Source organism: Nematolebias whitei, chromosome 9 (genome assembly GCF_014905685.2).
Source record: "Nematolebias whitei isolate Nwh7 chromosome 9, NemWhi1, whole genome shotgun sequence".
NCBI classification, from domain to species: Eukaryota; Metazoa; Chordata; class Actinopteri; order Cyprinodontiformes; family Rivulidae; genus Nematolebias; species Nematolebias whitei.
In genome coordinates this window covers 51,802,005-51,815,859 of record NC_056506.1, presented here as the reverse complement: position 1 = coordinate 51,815,859, position 13,855 = coordinate 51,802,005, and the positions used below count along the sequence as shown (strand labels likewise).

The 13,855-nt window shown below is 44.3% G+C and overlaps 1 protein-coding gene across 1 annotated transcript in view; it reads right to left on the bottom strand.

The window, feature by feature from the left end:
* Nucleotides 1-5,717: 5,717 nt before the first annotated feature.
* Nucleotides 5,718-13,855, bottom strand: part of LOC119414345 (AFG3-like protein 2) — a 20,343-nt gene continuing 12,205 nt past the window's right edge. The window contains exons 5-9 of the mRNA XM_037681438.1: nt 7,574-7,684; nt 7,161-7,276; nt 6,886-7,086; nt 6,600-6,794; nt 5,718-6,010 (exon numbers count right to left, since the gene is read on the bottom strand). Of these exons, the coding sequence (XP_037537366.1) occupies nt 5,771-6,010; nt 6,600-6,794; nt 6,886-7,086; nt 7,161-7,276; nt 7,574-7,684 (863 nt within the window). The 3' untranslated portion in view covers nt 5,718-5,770. The remainder of the gene's footprint in view (nt 6,011-6,599; nt 6,795-6,885; nt 7,087-7,160; nt 7,277-7,573; nt 7,685-13,855) is intronic.

Genomic DNA, 13,855 nt, shown 5'->3' with positions numbered 1-13,855 from the left:
GTTCATATTCATACTACTGTTCATATTCAAACAACTGTTTATATTCAAACTACTGTTCATATTCATACTACTGTTCATATTCAAACTACTGTTCATATTCAAACTACTGTTCATATTCATACTACTGTTCATATTCATACTACTGTTCATATTCAAACTACTGTTTACATTCATACTACTGTTTATATTCACACTGCTGCTTATATTACACTACTGCTGATATATATATATTTTTACTAGCCTTATTGCATATGTCACTTTACCTACACCAATATCAAGGACTTCATACATACACTATGTACATTCACCGCATATGCTGCTTTGCCACTCACTACAAATATCAATGTCAGGACCTTCATTTCATTTTATTTTTATAGATATACTTTTTAAAATGTTTTTTATCCCGCTATAGTACAATTTAAGACAGTATCATGCTTTTATTATTTCATTTTATGCTCATGTTTATTAAATGTTTTAATGTTAAATGGTTTTGTTGCACCGGGGTCTGAGAGTAACGTAATTTCAATCCTGTGTGTGTCCTGTACATATTGCAGTTTTTGACAATAAAGTGACTTTGACTTTTGACTGGACTTTGAACTTTCAGTTTCTTTACTAAGTTTTCCATGTGAAGCTTAAAAGAGAGATGTGAATCGACCAAGGTACCCAAATATTTATAGGAATCAACAAACTCAGTAGGGACACCGTTCATAAAGGTTGAATGAATTCAAAGATAAAATCAAAGGAAGAACTGCTGGGACCACCTTCCTGTTTGAAAAAAGCATCCATTTGGTTTTGTCGTCATTTAGGACAAGTTTGAGGTGGAAAAAATCTGACTGGATGATGTTGAATGTAGACTGGAAAAGCTGGAAAGCCTTAGCAACTGTTTTAGCTCGACAATAAACAACTGTGTCATCAGCATAGAAATGTATGGATGCATCAGGGATGCTCTGACCTACATTACCTATGTAGATTGTAAAGAGGGTGGGTCCTAAGACTGAGCCTTGTGGTACACCATTGTTGACCATTAAATAACTGGAGGAAGTACCATTATGTTGAACACATTGCCTCAGATCTGAAAGATAGAGAACCGACCAATGGTGTGTTCTGAGAAACCGATTTCTGAGAGCTTATGACACAAGATGTTATTGTAGGGACACATCAAGGTTTTTCTACCATCAACTTTTATTCTTTTGATACTTTTAAAGTAAGACTGACTCTCATTCACAATGCTGGACAGAAAAAATACATGTAAAAAAAAGAATAACAAAAACCTGTTATTGTAATTAATTGCACACCTGTTATTATGATTTCAGCAAAGCTGAAAGGCCCTTTGTATGAGAACCTTTCCATGTGACCTTTGAAATATAACATCTGAAGCATTATGTGTATCTCTTCCTAAAAGGGAGGATTCGTCCTGCAGTCTTAGAGGGTGAGAAAGACCACATTGTTCCTCAAGGACTCTCTTGCCATCTCACGGTAGAAATCATTTTTCTGAACAATTTAAATTTCTGAGTTCTCCTGAACACAATTGAATGTTTTGCTGTAAAACTGCTATGAAATAACTTGTTTACTTCTTTTCTCAGTTCAGTACTCAGTTTAATCATGCATAAGAGAAAGATGTAAAACTAGTAATCAGAGGTTTCAACTGTGTTTGCATAAGTTCTAATGAAAATGTTTATGCTGGTGAAGATTCTCAGTTATCCAGGACATGATAAATTCAAAAAGTGTTCAATACAAAAACAGAAAAAAGAGAAAAGCTGTCTCTTAAAGCCCCCAGTATACGCAGTATACGCAGAGGTACACACGTACGTATGCAGAGGTACGAGCGTACCCCCCAGCGTACCCTCCGTGCAAAGCTCAAATTTTTACGACCGCATACGCGTACGCGGTGTCGCACAATAAACTGCCCCGCGACGGACTGTTTTGTATGCGACCCCAATGTATTAAATTCCCTTTCTTCATCTCTGATCTGGCCTTTTTTTTTAAACTGCTTTTACAATAAGATACAGACTTGAAAACAATTAGATTAAATTTTGTCCTTGAATTTTAAAGATTTGTCTTTCATTAAATTAAAACATAAATTTATTACTTATTAATCTAAAAAAGTTAAGTCTGGTCCTCTGGACATTCAAAAAACAAAACTAACAAAAAACATTTAGTTTATTTATTATGAACTGTATTGTTTGTTTTGTGAATGTCCAGAGGACCAGACTTAACTTTTTAGATTTTTCTACCTGGATTATTGAGCAGCATCAGGATATTAATTAATAAATAGTCAGTTGGTCTGTGAACACCATGGGGTCCTAGAAGAGCTGAAGAGGAGGCTGTTGATGTCTGTGCCTCCCTGGTGAAGATGCTGCTCCCACAACCCTGAAGCAGAAGAGGATGGATGGATGGATGGATGGATGGATGATGGATGGATGATGGATGGATGGATGGACGGGTGGTGAAGGAGGAGAGCATCAAACAGCAGGAGTGGTCAGTTCAGGTGAACTCCTGCCTGTTTGCTTCAGATCAGCTGTTCAAATCTCTGCAGGTTCAAATAAAAGGTGCACCAGGACTTTCAGCTGAATCTCTCAGGGGTCACAGTTGTACGGACGATAAACGATAACTGATAAATGATAACTGTCCTTTCTGAATTTTTGACTGTTTTTGTCTCACTTCATCCTAGAACAAAACATTTATAACATATTAACAGTTGAGCAGATTCTGGTAATCTTTTCTTAGGATCCATTAAAGATCAAATGCAACTGGAAATTTTTCTCAACTTCCAGTATAAATTTAAACAAACACTATATGAACTTAACATTGTAACATTTGTTTAGGAAATTTAATGTTCAAGGACACCACTTAAGAAAAAAATTGTTTAATAGTAAAAGTAAGAAGTGAAAAATGTAGAAAAATAAAAACTACTGCGTCCAACTAATGATTGTGTATCTGTGTGTCCCTCGTCTCACGGGCTTCATCCAGAAGAAGACACACGTGTTGTTCCTGCTGTGTCCGCTTCAGTTCTTCATGTTCATTCAGTGATGGAATAAGACTTTTCTTTACTGGACTCTTTTCTCTTTCTCTTCACTAGAAAGAAGAAACAGTGGTTAATTCAAGCTACATACTGTTTTTGAATAAATGCATAAAACAAAGAAAGGTGCAGCTAACAGCTATAATAGATATATTAATAATAATAAACTGATCAAATAAGAAAATGAAAAATAAATTGATTTAAAAATAATGAAAATGATAATAATGGATATATGAATCAGAAAGTATTATACAGATGCAGATATTCTTTGTCATTCGCACCACGTGGTACATGTGATGGATCAAAATTATGTTCACAGGGTCCCAGTTACATCCAACAATAAAATGTAAAAGAAAAACAGTAATAAGATCAAAGATATGAACTAAGAAAAACATCAGCTAAAAATATGATAAGCTCTAATAGCATAAAAACATTAAACACAATACACAGAACAGCAGCACGGACATGAGTCTGTGTGAACAGATGAGCATGCATGAACACAGCAACATGAAACAGATAAGCAGCAACATGAAACAGATCAGCAGCAACATGAAACAGATCAGCAGCAACATGAAACTGATCAGTAGCAACATGAAACTGATCAGCAGCAACATGAAACTGATCAGCAGCAACATGAAACTGATCAGCAGCAACATGAAACTGATCAGCAGCAACATGATTATCCTGGTTAGATATTCATGAGGCTGCACAAACTCAAGTTCATGTTGCTGTTTGACGTATTGTTTTGATTGTTTACTGCTATTAGTGCTTAGTGTTTTATTAGTAGATGTTTTTTAGTTGATATTTTTCTTAATTCATATCTTAGATCTTATTACTGTTTTTATTTTACATTTTGTTGTCTGTAACTGGGACCCTGTGTACATAATTTCATCCCATTTCAGTATTTATTCAACATTTTAGTTTTTTTACTTTAAAAATAAAATAAATCAAGTCCTTATCGGCACAAATAAAGTGATGTGGAACATGTTGCATCTGTTCTTACCGAGCACAGAAGATGCAGCGTTGTGCTGCTCTGTGAGGTGCAGCTGGGCTGTGATGGAGCTCTGTCAGGTGTAGACTCTGCTGATGGTGTAGACTCCTCTGATGGAGCTCTGTCAGGTGCAGACTCCTCTGATGGAGCTCTGTCAGGTGTAGACTCCTCTGATGGAGCTCTGTCAGGTGTAGACTCCTCTGATGGAGCAGGAGCAGGAGCCGGGAGGCTTGGAGGGTTTAATGTGGAGTTTAGAGATGAACCGTCACGCGCTGAAATACGTTCTGGATAAAATACAGTGAGAAACGGGACCCGAGGACAGTTAGCGTTTATGCAAATTAGCTTAGCATCGTAGCACCGACGTTGTACTATTATGGCATCAGCCTCTTTTGTTAGTTAAAAATATGTTCAGAACCGATGGGATGAGTAACTTAAAATATGTTTAAAGTTAGAAAACACTCACCATCTTCTATAAATGGTTCAAGTAGAGCAGTAGTCGTGTCCAAACCACCCTCCAATCCTCCATCTATCTCGCTTTGACTTTTTTCGTCGGCCACCAAGCACAACACCACCTGCACTTCTGCATTTGACCACGGCTTTGATATTATTGTTGTTGTATAGCTTCAAAATACTAAAAGATACGCTCCTCGTGTTATCGCTAATGGCAAGCGTAGAGAAAAAAATGGTGGATCGGGTTGTTTGGAAAGACTCCACAGACTCCTCCCCCCGACCAATCAGTGACCGACAGTGTTTCTGACGTCACGGCGCGGCTCGCTCGGAACCCTTGAGAAGCCGGGCCAGAATTTAGCGAGGCGAGCCGGTCACAGGAACAGTGGAAAGACCTCAAACGCGCTTCAAGCCGGAAATATCCGACCCGCGCCGTGACAGTGGAAAAGGGGCATAAAATCTTTATGAAATGAAGGTCAATAAATGATTAAAAAAAATAAACTGAAGCAGCTTTTAGACTTTATTCAGCAGCTGAAGCTGCTTTATGAAGCACAACAGACATGTTGATCATAAATAACATAATCAATAATCAATATGTGAACCACGAGCTAACAATCAGCCAATAACTGATAGATCAATAACTGATCAATGACTGATGGATCAATAACTGTGGATCAATAACTGATCAATAACTGATCAATACTGATGGATCAATGGGCACAGCCTGAAAACTATCAGGTGATGATGACATCATGGTTACCACAGCAACAGTCAGGAACATGAACTCTGATCAATAAATAGGAGAAGTCCTGATCAAGTTCTGCTCACGGCTTGGGTTGTCAGGAGGACCAGGACAGTCCACATGTGGACCCTTACAGAAGTTCTGCAGGTTCTGGATCAGATGAAGAGAAACATAACCCATAAAAGACATGAATTGGAGAACGTTCCTTCAGAACATCTGCGTCCCTATGAATGTTCTGCTGAAGGAGGAGAGAACTCAAAGCTGGTGATGGTTCTGTTTGGATTCCGTTTGGGTTCTGTTTGGGTTCTTGGCATTATGCAGTCTTTGAAGGTTCTTCAGTTCATGTGGAGAAGAACTTGTTCTGAAACAAATCGCGAATGTCTGTAACATTCAACCCAGAACTCTGGTACCACTACAAACAAAACCTCTTAGGAAGGTTCTAGGTTCTGAAGAGGCAGACCCGAGTCATGGTTCAGATTGATGGTAACAGAACCCAACAGGACCAGGATCCACAACTACTTGTTGTTCCGTGACTGTGATGCTGTAAAACCCAGAACCTCAGCAGGAGGTTCTAGAAGGGCATCCCTCTGGAGATCTGGTGGGCCACCTGGTCCTCCGGACCAGCCTCCTTGTCACGCCGGTCCTGGTTCCAGTCCTTCAGACCCTTGGGCAGCGTGGTGTTCTCGTCCTCGTCGCCAGTTCCCTCCACAAATTCCTCGTACGTGGACTTCTCAACGAACGGCCGTTTGCCCAGAAGTTCCACCATGTCGTTCTTGTCCAGAACTTCTTTCTCCAGCAGTCGCTGGGCCACCTGGACCAGGAAAAACCAGAGAACAGGGTCAGAATTCTGCAGGAAGCTTTTGGTTCTAAACAATTCTGGTTCTAAGGGTTCTTCTACCTGAAGAGACAAACTACACACTCTGTATGGAGAACATGAGGTCCACCACTGCTGGAACACCTGAGGTCCTGAGGACCAAACAGATTAGCTTCTAAAGAATGTTCTGAGCAGAACCATTGGAACAGAAACATCTAAAACCTGCAGGACACTGGAAGCTGTTGAGATCCAGACTCAAGCTCCATAAGTTCTCCTAACAAGAACCCATCCTTTCCAGAGGAGCTCAAAAAGAACCAGGGGTTAACAGTTTTCTGGACCGCCAACATCCAAAACATGCAGGTTATACAGCGGAGCAGAATCTCTGGCTGAAGAACCCTGACCACAAACCACCTATTATCTACCAGGTTCAACATTAGAAACCAGTCCTGAGGACCTTTGAGGACCAAGGCTCTGGATTTGATCAGGACAAAAGGTCTAAAACCAAACGTGAGAAAGTGGACTCATCTGGTTCCTCAGGCAGTTCTTTATTGTGTAAACGGAGTAGAACTCCGCTGGACGCGAGTACCTTCTCCACCTCATCCTTCTTGTCCTTCAGCAGCTGCTGGGTTCTCTGGTATGCCTCGTCGATCAATGCTCGCACCTCAGTGTCGATCAACCGGGCCGTAGCCTCACTGTAAGGTTTCTCCAGAACCATCTCTCCCTGCCGGGGCAGATCAAAGGACACCTGGCCCACCTTCGGGTTCATCCCGAACTGAACAATCTGCAAGAGAACACGCAGAACCGTCAGCTGAATGGAACACAATGCATCTTTATCAGTCAGGTGAGTCACCTGAGGAGGAACCGGACCTCACCTGGGCGTAAGCACTCTGTGTGACCTTCTGCAGGTCATCCTGAGCTCCAGTCGTGATCCGTCCAAAGAAGATCTCCTCAGAGACCCGGCCCCCCAGGGTCATGCACATGCGGTCCATCAGCTGGTCTTTGGTGTACAAGTACTGCTCTTTGGGCAGGTAATGAGCATAACCCAAGCCTTTCCCCCGAGGGATGATGGACACCTGCACAGGTGAGCAAAGGGATCATGAAGACTAGCATCAGTAGACAGGAAGCTCAGAACAAACAGGAAGCGGACCTTCAGCAGCGGGTCGGTATGCTCCAGGAACCAACCGGCCACGGCGTGGCCTGCCTCGTGATACGCCACCGTCTCCTTCTCCTCTGGATGAAGGACCTGCGTTTTCTTCTCCAGACCTCCAGTCCACGGGAGAGATGTTTCTCAGTTGAGGCTGTCTCACCTTCAGGTGAGGTCGTCACCTTCAGGTGAGGCAGCCACACCTGAAGGTGACGACCTCAGCCGTCACCTTCAGGTGAGGCCGCCTCACCTTCAGGTGAGACAGCCTCACCTTCAGGTGAGACAGCCTCACCTTCAGGTGACGGCCTCACCTTCAGGTGATGAGGCTGCCTCACTGCCAGCCCGCCAGGTGAGACTGTGTCCACCCCACTTGTGTCCACAGCTGTCCTGGGACAGGTTGTGGTCCAATATCTTACCTCCAATGACTCTCTCGATAGCCTGCTCGAAGTGTTTCGGGCTGATGGCGTCAGACAGGTGGCGAGCAGCGATGAGCGCTGCCTCGTTGCACACATTAGCAATGTCAGCACCTGGCAATCAAAGATCAGGGATCACAGACCACACATGTCACACACCTAACACCCCTCCCCTCCACCCTCAGAGCCTCCAATCACCATCAGCAAGGAGGCTTTGAGGATGGAGCTCAGCTGTCTACATCCAGGCAAGTCTGCAGGTCCAGATGGATTGAGCCCCAAACTCCTGAAAGGAAGTGCGGCTCAGCTGTGTGATGTTATCCTGCTGTGTGATGTTATCCAGCTGTGTGATGTTTTCCAGTTGTGTGACGTTTTCCTGCTGTGTGATGTTTTCCAGCACATTTTCCACCTGAGCCTGAGGTCCCTGCTCTGTGGAAAACATCATGTCTGGTTGTGGTGCCGAAAAATAACCACCCAAACTCTCAGTGACTACAGATCTGTGACTTTGACATCACATGTCATGAAGTCACTGGAGAGGCTGGTCCTGAAGCACGTCAGATCAGCGGTGGAACCACACCTGGACCTTCTACAGTTCACATACCAGCCACACATTGCCACACTTGCCACGAAATATAGCAGAAATCAACAACAAACTCAAAACTATGCTCGGCAGAATGCAGATCTTAAAGTCAACTACCTGGAAGCTGCAGCAGAGGCGTTCCAACGGGCAGAGTAGGAAGCGCTGCTCCCAGCTTAAGAGGAGAAGACGGGCGGGGGTTATGGTGAGGCTACGAGCTAATGCTAAATCCGGAAAACTCCCGATGCCGTCTCTCTTTCTGTCGAATGTCTGCTCGTTGGACAACTAGATGGATTTACTTCGTCTGAGAGCGGGCGCCTCAGAAAAGATTATGAAGTTTGCGGTGCTTTGCCTCACGGAAACATGGATTACAAGCAAAACGGTCTTCCAGCTGATGACTAAAGTTTTTTCGAGTGGACCGCTGCAGCGAGCTAACGGGGAAATCACGGGGAGGCGGAGTATGTATTTACGTGAGTAAAAGTTGGTGCATGAACTATACTGTTGTAAAAAGCTCATGCTCGAAGGCTTTGGAGCAAATAATAGTGAAATGTTGGCCTCATTATCTACCCCGTGAGTTCAGTGACTTTCATCATAATTATTTGCTTTCCTCCGGATGCTAATGCTAATGATACCTGGCAAGAACTTCATGATATAATCAATTCTCTGCAGAACAATCACCCTGAGGCTCTTTATGTGGTAGCCAGAGACTTTAATCACGTGAATCTTAAGGACTGTCTCCCAAGCTTTAACTAGCATGTGGGCACACCAACACGTGGAGACAACACGCTGGACCATGTTTACACGAAAGTAAAAGATGCATACAAAGCCGAACCACGCCCCCACCTAGGACTGTCAGACCACATCTCAATCTTCCTGGCTCCTGCTTACATGCCCTTGCTGAGACGCTCCAGACCGGTACAAAAGAAAGTTAAATGTTACCATACCATACCACTTTATTTATAAAGCACTTAAAACAGCTACAAGGCCAACCAAAGTGCTGTACAGACAGAACAACAGGTAACACACAAAGCAATATACAAAATGAGGTAAATCAGAATATAGACATAAAAAACGATGCAGATAATGATGACAAACCAGTGTGGAGCATACAGGATCAAAAAACAGATCATCTGGTGTTGAAAGCTATTGAATAGTAGTGGGTTTTTAAACGGAACTTGAAAACCGAGAGGTAGGGGGCCTATCTGACAAGCAGAGGTAACTCGTTCCAGAGTCTTGGTCCTGCTACAGAGAAGGCCCTGTCACCTCTGCGCTTAAGACGAGTTCCTGGAACTGTGAGGAGCAACTGGTCCGCTAACCTCAGGGAACGTGGTGGGACATACGGTTGTAGCAGATCAGAGAGATTGGGGGGGGGGGACGACGACACTGTTCAGTGATTTGTAGACATACAGGAGTATTTTGAACTGGATTTGAAGGTGAACCGGTAACCAGTGCAGGGAGGCCAAAACTGGTGTAATGTGCTCTCTTTTGCCTGTACTGGTTAAAAATAGGGCTGCTGCATTCTGGACCAGTTGTAGTCGTGCAATGGAGGTCTGACTGATACCAAACAGGAGCGAATTGCAGTAATCAAGCCTAGATGCAATGAATGCATGTATTACTGTCTCCAGGTTCTTTTTGGACAATATGGGCTTCAGTTTAGACAGCTGCCTCAGTTGGAAGAAGCATGACTTAACAATCACGTTTACGTGATTGTAAAGTTTCAGGGAAGGGTCCATTATCACTCCCAGATTAGTGACTCTTTGTTTTCCTGACAGGGTTAAAGCGGAAAGCTCGATACAGTGGTTTGTGATCGTGTTGTTGGGAGGGAACAACATGACTTCAGACTTCTTTTCATTGAAACTTAAGAAGTTTAAAGCCATCCAGTCCCTGATGCCAGCCAGGCAGTCGAGCAGCAGTTGAATAGAGCATGTACCATTGTGTCTTAGAGGGAAGTAAATTTGACAGTCATCAGCATAGAAGTGGAAGGGCATGTTGTGTTTCCGGAAAATACCACCAAGCGGCAGCAGGTATAAAGAGAATAGGAGGGGACCCAGAATGGACCTGTGCGGAACCCCACATTTAAGCTCTGCCTCTGCGGAACTAAAATCCTTGATGGAGACACAAAAGGATCTGTCAGCGAGTTAAGATCTGAACCAATTGAGGGCTGATCCTGTGATGCCCACCCACTGCTCCAACCTAGCAATGAGGATCTCATGGTCGATGGTGTCAAAGGCGGCTGTGAGGTCCAACAGGACAAGCAGCACAGAATCACCAGTATCTGTGGATCTGAAGATGTCGTTAAAGACCTTCAGCAGGGCAGTTTCAGTGCTGTGGAGAGGTTTAAAGCCAGATTGGAACAGCTCTAAGATGGCGTGATCCTCCAGGAAGCACTTCAACTGGGACTCGACTATTTTCTCCAGTAGTTTAGAAGCAAATGGGAGTTTGGATACAGGCCGGTAGTTGGATACGACTGAGGGGTCAAGGTTTGTTTTTTTCAGGAGAGGATGGACAGCAGCATGTTTAAAGGATTTTGGCACCACACCAGTGGATAAACTACTGTCTAATATAGCAAGAATGGACGGACCTGGAGTTGGAAAAACCTCCTTTAGTAGTCGAGGGGGGACCACATCAAAGGGAGAGCCAGAAGGTTTCAAGCTGCACATGACCTGATCTAGACAAGACAGAGTGATGGGTTCAAAATGGTCAAATAGAGCAACAGACTGAGGTGGGATGGATGGGTCATGAGTTGGAGGGGAAATGAGAGCCCGGGTGGTCGCAATTTTTTCCAAAAAGAAATGTAAGAAGTTGTTGCACAGCTCAGTCGAGGCTTCCAGAGGTGATGGTTCAGTGAAGTGGAGAACAGAGTTTATGGTGGAGAAGAGGACACGTGGGTTGTGAGAGTTTGAGGTAATTATATCAGAAAAGTATTTAGATTTAGCAGCTTTCACTGCTTTCTGATAACGGCGCCAATTTAAGTATTTGGAAAGAGACCTGTTGCCTGTCTTAACTCCACTTTCGCTCCGCCCTCCCACACTGCTGCCTAACGGCCTTGGTGACGTCACTCAGCCAAGGTTCTGCTCTGAGTTTTGATTTTTTTGGTTTTAACAGGTGCAACATGATCCAGAGTCTTTAAGCAGACAGAGTTGAACTGGGATGTCAGTTCCTCAGTGGTGGTGAGAAACACTGGGGGCTGAATGATCATTTCAGAGTTATAAACATCTGTGAAACGTGCGGCAGTGAAGTGGTTAATAGCCCAGGTACTACGTGCAACAATGCACAGCTTAGGAGTTAGATGGAGGAGGGTGAACTCAAACTGGACTGGTATGTGGTCTGAAAAAACATTTTCACCAATAACAAGATTATTAACAGTCACATCATGAGTTAAAACAAGGTCCAGTGTATGTCCACACTGTTGGGTGGGACCGTTTACATGCTGAGTTAGATTAAATGAGTCCAATAAATCTAAAAAGTCCTTAACCAAGGGCATCTCAGGATAGCACACGTGCAAATTAAAGTCCCCAATAATGAAAACATGCTCATATTTTGGTGTGATTTCAGCCAAGAAGTCAGAAAACTCATTTATGAAATCCTTAGATCGAGGTGGATGGTAGACGAGTGCAAATAAAGTCGGAGGTGAATGTCCGAGGTCAAAGACGCTCAGCTCAAAGCTGACGCGGGAAACTGGGATGGGCAGTTGTTTACAGTCAAAAGTTGATTTGAATATTGTTAATAATCCACCACCGCGCCGGCCTAATGGCCGCGGGGTGTTAAAATACAGACAGTTCGGTGGAAATAATTCCATCAAGGCGCTGGACTCACCCGGAGACATCCAAGTCTCTGTGATGCCAAAAAAGTCTTACCCGTGCTCTTGAAAGTAGTCCCTGAGGATAAAAGTTTTGTTGGTAACAGATCTTGCGTTGACCAAACGCATCCAGATACTGTCCGAAGTGGAGCCAGCAGCGGTGGAGGGAGCGCGCGCTAATGGCCGCAGATTTTCAATAACAGCCCCTCCAGGTCGGTCCGAGCGGTGCATCGGCTGACAACTCCCGTTGGTTACCTGGTCTGGGCACACAGGAAGCTGGCGATGGAGACCATGACCACAGACTGAAGAGGAAGATGCAGCGCGCAGAGCTTTCAGCTTCACCAGCTGACCAGCACATTTTCCCCAGCGTCTGAAGCGATATCTCCAGGCAGGCAGGAGAGGAGCGCAGCGAAGGTAAGCTGGCATGTCCGCCAGCGGGGGGGGGGGGGGGGGGGGGGGTCCAGAGGTATGCTGATAATGGTCTAAATAAGCGACATCAGTGACAGAAAAACGAAGATCCAAAAGTTGTTGTCTGTCATACACCTGCAGAGAGTTGATGTCACAGATGTGAAATGCAAAAAACAAAAATAATCCGAACACCATCAGCAGAGGTGGATTGCAAGCCATGTACACGGGCGCCATCTTACTGGAAGTCAAAAAAATATTTGGATCCAGGACAGAAGCCCCAAACTGAGAGACTGTTTTGATCAAACAGACTGGCAGGTTTTCAGAGAAGCTGCTGAAAATGGAGGATCGCTTGATCTGGACCAATACGCATTCTCAGTTCTGGGTTACATTAGTACATGTACTGACATTGTCTCCAATATCAGATATGTTAAAAGCTACCTAAACAGAAAACCTTGGCTGAATGCAGAGGTGCGTACCCTGCTGGAAGCCAGGAACACTGCCTTCAGGTCTGGAAGCTCAGATGAGCTAAGACAAGGAAAGAGCTGGTTGCTGGTATTAAGAAGGCCAAGGCCACATATACACAGAGGATTGAGGGTCAATTCATCTCACAAGACCCTCAGAGCATGTGGAGGGGCATTAAGTGCATAACAGATTATAAAGGAAGGAGTGAACAATGCCCCAAAGACCCATCTCTGCCTGATGCCCTCAACAAGTTCTATGCACGCTTTGAAGACCCGAACAGACCACCCAGCACCAGAATCACCTCACCACCGGATGAAGAGCATCTCAGCGTGACCTCAGCAGAAGTAAGGAGTACTTTCAGGAGGATTAATCTGCACAAGGCAACCGTCCCAGACAACATCCCCGGAAAAGTGTTGAAAGACTGCCGATCAGCTCTGCGAGGTGTTGGCAAACATCTTTAACATCTCACTTACCCTGGAGACAGTTCCCACCTGCCTAAAGACTGCCACCATAACCCCAGTCCCAAAAAGCTCAGCAGTGACTGGTCTGAATGACTATCGGCCAGTGGCCCTCATCCTGAGAGTCGCTAAATGCTTCGAAAAATTGGTCATGACCCACATCAAAACAACCATTAACATCAACGAGGGCCCTCATCAGTATGCATACCGCGAGAACCGATCAACAGAGGATGCCATCTCCTCTGTGGTCCACATTGCGCTCAACCACCTTGAGCAGAAAGACTCCTACGTCTGTATACTCTTTGTGGACTTCACATCTACCTTCAACACCATGATCCTCCAAACCCTGATGGACAAACTATTCACACTAGGACTAAGCCCCTCCATTTGCAAATGGGTACTACACTTCTTAACAAACAGACCACAGTTAGTGAAGATCCACAACTTTTCCTCCTCCACCATAACCCTCAGCACTGGCTCTCCTAAGGGATGTGTGTTGAGCCCCCTCCTGTTCACTCTGCTCATGTATGATTGTGCAGCTACCCATCCAGGCTGTCACATTGTAAAGTTTGCAGATGATACAG